Raw genomic sequence first — 8,681 nt, forward strand, 5'->3', positions numbered from 1 at the left:
CCCACAAGGGGACAAACATAGAGGGGACAAACAAGGACAGACAAAGGGATTAAGTCGATTGCATCGACCCCAGTGCGTAAATGGTATTTAATTTATCGACCCCGAAAGGATGAAAGGCAAAGTCGACCCCGGCGGAATTTGAACTCAGAACGTAGCGACGGGCGAAATACCGCTAAGCATTTCGTCCAGCGTGCTAACGACTCTGCCAGCTCGCCGCTAACGATTCTGCCATGTCGTCTTCTGATTTATACACAAGCAGAGGGGCTTAAATGATAGCTTGAGCCTAGTATTTGATTGGTACTATATTTTATCAACCCCGAAATGTCGAAAGGTAAAAATCGACCTCAGCCAGATTTTAGCTCAATGATAGATACGTAAAGCACAGTTAATAACAATAACACGGCATTCAATGTGATTTTGTATATACAGTGTAAAACGGACGAAATACAGCTAAGCATTTTGTCCGGCGTACTAACGATTCAGTCGGCACCATTGACTACTGTGACAAGATTGTTAGACTTTTCAAGCAGATCAACGCAATATTACATCCTTCATCAACATCACTGAAGTTAGATTTGCTAATGATGTTTCAATCACTATTATCGCCATCATCCCCGCATCATAGACTTACAGGAAGTACATTAATCATTCCAGTGTTTTCTCAGAGAACAAGAACTCTCTTTGACTATCGTTCCATTATACGTTTTCTCTACAAGTGGTAAATCATTTGACAGGAGTTCAAACTGAAACATCAACAGCTGCGATTTAACTTCGAAGTCTTGCCTGCATCTATGTGTAATTTTTACAGTCTAACAATTTCATCTCGTCTTTAATCATTCTTCTTAGTGTGTGCGTGTGTGTGTTTATGCGCACGCATACACATACACAAGGGCTTAGTCTCAAAGGCCCTTTCGCGTCTTAGAAGTGCTTATAGATGCACGCGTATAAGCATACACTCATTGGTATTTATAGACAGATGTGTGTGTGTGTATATATATATATATATATATATATACTCATCTACTCTTTTACTTGTTTGTCATTCGACTGTGGCCATGCTGGAGCACCGCCTTTAGTCGAGCAAATCGACCCAAGACTTATTCTTTGGAAGCCTAGTACTTATTCTATCGGTCTCTTTTGCCGAACTGCTAAGTTACGGGGACCCTAACACACCAGCATCGGTTGACAAGCGATGTTGGGGGGGGAGGGACAAACACAGACACACAAACATACATACATATCTACACACATATATATATACATATACATATATACGACTCACAAGGTGTCACGCAGTGGGACTGAACCCGGAACCACGTGGTTCGTAAGCAAGCTACTTACCACACAGCCACTCCTATGCCTATATATATATATATATATATATATATATATATATATATATATATATATATTCATACGCATATATATAGAGGTACATTGTGTAGCATGTAGTATGTACAACATACAAATATGAAAATAAAGGCGATGATAGAGAGAAGAGGCGAGAAAACATTGACTTAGACCGTTTAACAAACCGAGAAACTGACCGACAGGCAGACCGACAAACAGAATACACAGAACAGATTCGCAGAAAGGAGATTGTATTTATCTAAATACTTTCGAATTCTGTTGAAATCGAGTGACACCGAATTTTTGTCTCTTATTTCCGATCGGAAATAAAGTTGGTTTCTTTAGAATTCCCATACGTCTCTTAATCTTTGATTAGCTCTGAACTATATTCGATATTCCCATCTCTAACGGCTATGCTTTTGTCCTGCGTTCTACCGACTTTACTTAACAAACACCTCGCCTTCATTGTCACGACCGTGTTGTCTTGAAAATGTAAAAGTATTCCTATGTTTGTTCGTTTTTGCAGTGTTTTTTTTCTATATTTTATATCTATGTTTATGTTTGTTTTTCTATGGAGTTAACTTACTTCCGGTATTATAGTATTTAAAGTCAATGCTTCTACTAAGATTCGGGATGAATTTAAGCTGAAGCAAATTACATTAAATACTTCATCGATCCTTCATATAAACATGAAATATACACCTATGTATATACACACAAACATATATTCAATACACACCCACCCACACACATATATACATATATCTATATACACACACGTAAGTATATTAGCATACATATTTACATGCGCACATATGTTTATAAACATACATACACGCACACATGTATGTATGTATATATATATATATATACACACACACACACACACACACACATAAGTATATTTAATACATACATTTACAGAAACGTACACAAATATATAAATATACATTTAATACGGCAGGTATACACACACTCACACACACACACACACACACACACACACATATATATATGTATACATGCACATATCCATTCATATATGTACATATTTATACACATATATATACTTGTATATAAGTGTGTGTGTGTGTGTATATATATATATGTGTGTGTGTGTATATATATATATACGTGTGCGTGTATATACATACATAATTGTAGATATATGCATACATCCACACGCACGTACGCATTAACTGTGTGTATGTGTGTGTGTGTGTGATTGTATAGATGAGATCTGAAGTAATGTAGCTGTCAACTTTTACGTCACTTACCACGTAACTCCTCATTGTTGATGGAAGATTGTAAGTTCACCTGGTCACAGTCTCTAAGAGACCAATTAGTATATGTGATAACTCTCTTCTTCAAGTCAGCACTGATGGAAAGACTCAACGAACAAAGGCGTTCTTGCCGTGATCATCCAGACCTTTTGATTCCAAAACCTATTTTTAGCAGCATCAGAACATGCTATAAATACGTATATATATGTTCAGAGGTTGTTGCTGATATAGTTACTTATCCCATGTCAGCCTTGTTTGAGCAGACGTGTGTTCGAAAGCATTCCGGCCATGACAACCCTGTCTTTTTCTTATATATAGAAGTGCTCCGCAACCTTTTTTCACTTGCGCGACACTTATGTTCTTTTCAAAATTCGGCGGCACACCTGAACTAAGAATGTAAGTAAAAGTATAGGGAAAAAATTATATCGAGGTTACACTGCAGAATACCTAGCGTCGTGGAGCAATGATATAGAACCCGCTGAGGACTACACTGACCTTCTAAAAATAGCAGCCATAATATAGTAAAACTATGTGCTCCTGTGTCAAGGATAGCGCGTCTACGACTATACTGTCCAATCTGGCCTTCTTATTTTAAGACGCTACTAACTGTTTAGCATTTCAACCGGTAATATCATGTCAAAATGTAGAGGCGTGTCGCTTAGTGGTTAGGGTGTTGGACTTGTAATCGTAAGATTGTAATTTCGATTCCTGAACCGAGCAATGCATTGTGTTCTTGAGCAAAACACTTCATTTCATAGTTCTATATTTAAGAGATGAGGAATTATGTACATTATTTACATTATTTACAATTGACCGATACTTGTCCTCATCTTGTTTGTTGTGAACACAACATTTCGGCTGATATACCCTCCAGCCTTCATCAGGTGTCTTGGGGAAATTTCGAACCTGGGTTCTCATTTTATTATTATTATAATTATTATTATTATTATTCAGGTCACTGTATCTGGAATCTGCAGATGGCGTAGTGGTTAAGGGCGCGAGCTACTAACCCCAAGATTCCGAGTTCGATTCCAGGCAGTGACCTGAATAATTAATAATAATAATAATAACAACATCGAAAAATACCTTAGGAATGAGAACCCAAGTTCGAAATTTCCTCAAGACACCTGATGAAGGCTGGAGAGTATATCAGCCGAAACGTTGTGTTAACAACAGACACGATGAGGACAGATATCCGACAAATGTAAATAATGTACTTCATTTCACGTTATTCCAGTCCGCTCAGCTGGCAAAACTGAGTAACCCTGCGATAGACCGGCGTCCCATCCAGTTGGGGAATTTATACACAATGGAAGCCGGCCCTCATGAGTCGGCATGACTCGTAAAGGTATATTTGCCTAACTTTTATACCTAGTCCAAATATTCTACCTGTTTTATATTCAAATAAGCTAGCTCCGGCCTCTTACACCTGCCCGACAATGTCATTCTGAAAATAAATAAGCATATCGAAATCTCGAAAATATGAGGGTTGTGTGATAAGAAACTCCTTTCCCAACTATATTGTTCTCGGTTCGGTTCCACTGCGTTCCACCTTGGACGAAGTGATTTGTTCTATAGCCTCGGGCCGACTAAAGCCTTGTGAGTGGATTTGTTGACGGAAACTGAAAGAAGCTTGTCGTATATGTATATAACTATGTTCATCTTTATGTCTCTGTTCGTCCCTCACCACCACTCGGCAACCGTTGTTGGTGTGTTTACATCCCCGTAAACTAGTGGTTTGGCAAAAGAGACCGAGAAAAGTATTGGAGTCGATTTATTCGACTAAAATTCCTCAAGGCGTGTCCCCAGTATGGCCGCAGTTTCATGACTGAAACAGATAAAGAATAAAAGATACAAGACAAAAATCACCATTACATATGACAGAGTAATCTGAATATTAAAGCGATAGGTAATATGAGGGATATTTAGCTGATCTTTCTAGTAGTTCGAACGATCGCGTACAGGCAACCTCAGTGCCTTACTCCAGCTACATTTAGGCGGAAGAGTATAATGGTGATTAGGATCTGCCCGGTGTCTTATAAGTTACTATAGGTATTCCGTGTGTACTATTCACAGCGTGTGAATTTCCTCTCGCGTTAATGGCGAATTCTTTCGTCTGAAATGCTGTCGCATTAAGCTCGCTTTAATCTACATATTAAATGGTCATTGTACGTGAGGCTTGTTGTCTTATAGAAGGATTATAGAGTGCCGTATAATCTCAGAACGAATGCTTAAGATGAAAATCTACTTCGGTAACTCGACTTCCTGTAAATAATCCCAAGGTACTGTCCTAGAAAGGGAAAGATATATTAAATAATATAGTCGTAGATATGCATACCACGGTGGGATGGTCACGGCTGGAATTCCTTTCATAATAGATCTGCATAGAGTTAACCTGGAGCAAGCAATTACAACGAATGGACAATTGCAACGTTGTTGGTAACTTTTCAATAGTTCAAAAAATAACAAAGTTGTTTTAAATTTTGGCACAAAACTAGCAATTTTTAGGAAGAGCGGCTATCTTGATTATATCGATCCCAGTACTCGAGTAATAGTTTATTGACCTCGAAAGGACGAAAGACCAGGTTGACCTAGGCGGGATTTGAACTCAGAACGTAAAGAGTCAGTAGAGTCCGGCGCGCTAACGAGTCTGCCAGCTCAGAGTTAATGATTTAACAAGGTCAGTAATTGTGGGTTGTGGAGGAGCAATGGCCCAGTGGTTCGGGCAGCGGACTCGCGGTCATAGGATTGTGGTTTCGATTCCCAGCCCGGGCGTTGTGAGTGTTTATTGAGCGAAAACACCTAAAGCTCCACGAGGCTCCGGCAGGGGATGGTGGCGAACCCTGCTGTACTATTTCGCCACAACTTTCTCTCACTCTTACTTCCTGTTTCTGTTGTACTTGTATTTCATAGGGCCAGCCTTGTCACACTATGTCACGCTGAATATCCCCGAGAACTATGCTAAGGGTACACGTGTCTGTGGAGTGCTCAGCCACTTGCACGTTAATTTCACGAGCAGGCTGTTCCGTTGATCGGATCAACTGGAACCCTCGACGTCGTAAGCGACAGAGTGCCAACAACAATTGTGGGTTACCTCTTGGAAGTGGTTGACGACAGCGATTCAAGGATGTAACTGGTACTCAATTTTTATCATTTAGCACAGCCATAAATTGTGGGGTATCCTTGGGGATGCTGTTAACTAGAGCGATGCTAGGATATAACTGGTATTCAGAAATCGATCACACAAAGATTTTTTGGTATTGTTGTTGTTGGTATTATTTTGATCGATAGAAGAAACTGTACTCATGCATTATGTTTTTTTATACGAGGTCAGTGATATTGATGTTGTAAGTCGACAACTGCAGGAAAGAAAAATATGTGCAGAGGAGGAGTTACAAAGAGCGAGGAGACACGATCGAATTAGAAGTCCCTGTGGCGCGAGTTTAGTCTCCTAGGAGAAGACGCTACAACGAGAAGAGAATGAAAACAGCAAAATGCTCTCCACACGAGAATGGCCTCTACACCTGCAAATAACGAATGCCGAGTAGAGTAATATTGATAACAATGGCCATAAGGTTCGAAGAAATTATAAAAGTATGGAAAACGAATAACTAAGATGTAGCCTACTGCTACTGGGGAAATTGGATACTCCGTTACAATAATTCATTATCTCCCATACATACATTACGTAGATAGGGTTAAGATTTCGGCTGTGTCCTCTTGAAGCACATCTGCTTATTTCAGTATTCCAAATCCGTATGTTGATGTTATATATTTGTGTGAGTTATGCATAAGAGTTGAAAATACTGAAAAATATTTCATTCACTACCTGAGGAATTTGTAATAGATGTTTTGCGTAGCAAATGAAACACATGTAAACGTTTACCAATCTCCTGTTTGCACACACACACACACACACACACAGTCTCTCTCTTTCTCTCTCTCTCTCTCTCTCTGACACACACATTATACTGAGTATTGACATGTAAATAAAACACCAGCTATATTTCTTTAGATGATGTTAAGACCACACCAAATAAGACAGGCCTATGGAAACAACACACACACACAAGCCAATAAGTGCTTGCTTGTTCTCTCTCTCTCTCTCTCACTCACTCACTATCTCTGTATCTGTCTCCCCTCCCCTTCTCTCTTTAAATATATGTTTGTTTGTATTTGTTTTATAACGTTATAGCAAACATTCCAATGGTGTTTTGTTCTTTGTTATAGATGGTCCGATTATCAACACCTGGAAATTTCCACTCCAAAACGCAGGATTAGGCAAGGTTCTATATGGAAAACCACCATTTGCCCCTGCAAGCAAGTTGCCCCGCTCCACAACACCGATGTTGTTCAAGGAAAAAGGTACGCTCATTATTATTTCGTACTTGTCTTGTCACAGACGTTAAGCACCACGAGGCATCTTATCTTACGCTTAAATAATTCCGTTAATCCACCGCCCTGACCTGGTATTTTATTTATTGACCACAGTGGAGAGTTGATCTCAAAGAGCGGAGAGGTTCGGAACAAATACTGCTAAGCGTTTTAACCGACGCTCTAATGATTCGGCCAATGGCGATCTTACGTTACCAGTTCCAAAGCCGTCACTTAAACCACGTGTGTTTATTTACATCACATCGACCTTTTCCGTAAAAGGGTGTTAGGGTTAGGGAATTCCGTCCCTAACCGTAACCCTAACACATCGGCCTTTTCCTTTTTACGGAAAAGGCCGATGTGATGTAAATAAACACACGTGGTTTAAATGACGGCTTTGGAACTGGTAACGTAAGGTCGCCACAGAAACAAATACAGGCATATCAAATACCATATAAAATAAATTCTTGAAATTATTGAAATTAACTCCACCTTTGAGGTGGAGATTTGTTTACCCGGTGAACAAGTTGCTTAGCGGTATTTCTTTCAGCCTTGCGTTTTGAGTTTATATTCCACCGAGGTCAACCTTTCTTCTCAAGCTCGATAAAGCAAGTTCCAGTTGCCCACAGTTCGATGTCATCGGCTAGCCCACTCCCCCAAAATTTTAATCCTCGTGCTTTTAGTAGAAACATTGTTATTATTCTGGAGAGGAAGCTGGCAGAATTGTTAACGTATCATACAAAATACTTAGCGGTATTTCTTCCGGCTTTAGGTTCTGTGTTCAAATCTCACAGAGGCTAAATTTGCCTATCATACATTTTGAGATCGATAAAATAAAGTACTAGTTATGTATTGCTGGCCTTGTGCCAAAATTTGAGTTCATATTCCACCGAGGTCGAGTTTGTCTCTCGAGTTTGATAAATAAGTATCAAGTTAAGCACAGGAACCGATGTAATCGACTAGCCTCTTCCCAAAATTTGAAGCCTTGTACCTACAATAGAAAAGAATATTTTTTCTTTCTTCTTCTTCTTCCCCTAACGCTAGTCACCTGACACTGAGAAACGTGAAAAACCGTGAAGCAGCTCATTCCTTTCACTAAATCATATTTTACCCTACTGAAAAATCCCGAGGATCATTTCTTATAACCGCGTACACTGATGTGTTCCCATTGATTAGTGTGTGTGTGTGTATGTGTGTAACAACAGGAGTCTTGAGAATGTTCTGAAAATACTCCAAATATACCGAATAATGCCAAACATATACAAAATAAAACCAAAAATAATGTCAATAACCTCATCAAAAAGAAAAAAAATGGAGGAAAATATCACCATTGCCTCGAGCAAGATTCGAACTGGTACTTAACATATCGGCTAAGTGATTTACTACCTTTTATCCTTATCCACTACGTAAATGTGTTACTCTTCAACATACCTGAAAAGTGATTCGAGTTGGCGACACTTGGCCCCTGAAAGACGCCTCAAAATTAATTAATTCGTCCCAAAATTAATTAATTCTTTCCTATGGTAGTCAAACAACTAATTTCGCGCCCCAAAATCAGTCAGAGTGTGTTCTATTTGTTTTTCTTGGTTGATTTTTTTTTGTTTTCTTTTTATATATATTTTTTTTAGCATTTCTTATTCTTATTTCATCTATTTGTATATTCATGTTGTTTGT

The 8,681-nt window shown here is 39.0% G+C and overlaps 1 protein-coding gene across 4 annotated transcripts in view; it reads left to right on the plus strand.

Moving 5' to 3' along the window:
• Positions 1-8,681, plus strand: part of LOC106876744 (GATA zinc finger domain-containing protein 16) — a 98,241-nt gene that overhangs the window by 36,711 nt on the left and 52,849 nt on the right. For 3 of the 4 annotated variants that reach the window (XM_052967947.1, XM_014925432.2, XM_052967949.1), the window contains one exon: positions 6,864-6,998. The exons of the other annotated variant lie outside the window; for it this stretch is intronic. Coding sequence is in view for 1 of the 3 variants with exons in the window: in XM_052967949.1 (XP_052823909.1) it covers positions 6,864-6,998 (135 nt within the window). In the remaining 2 variants the exon portion in view is untranslated. The remainder of the gene's footprint in view (positions 1-6,863; positions 6,999-8,681) is intronic. 4 annotated transcript variants of the gene reach the window in all.

This window comes from Octopus bimaculoides, chromosome 5 (assembly GCF_001194135.2).
Source record: "Octopus bimaculoides isolate UCB-OBI-ISO-001 chromosome 5, ASM119413v2, whole genome shotgun sequence".
In the NCBI taxonomy this organism is placed as follows: domain Eukaryota; kingdom Metazoa; phylum Mollusca; class Cephalopoda; order Octopoda; family Octopodidae; genus Octopus; species Octopus bimaculoides.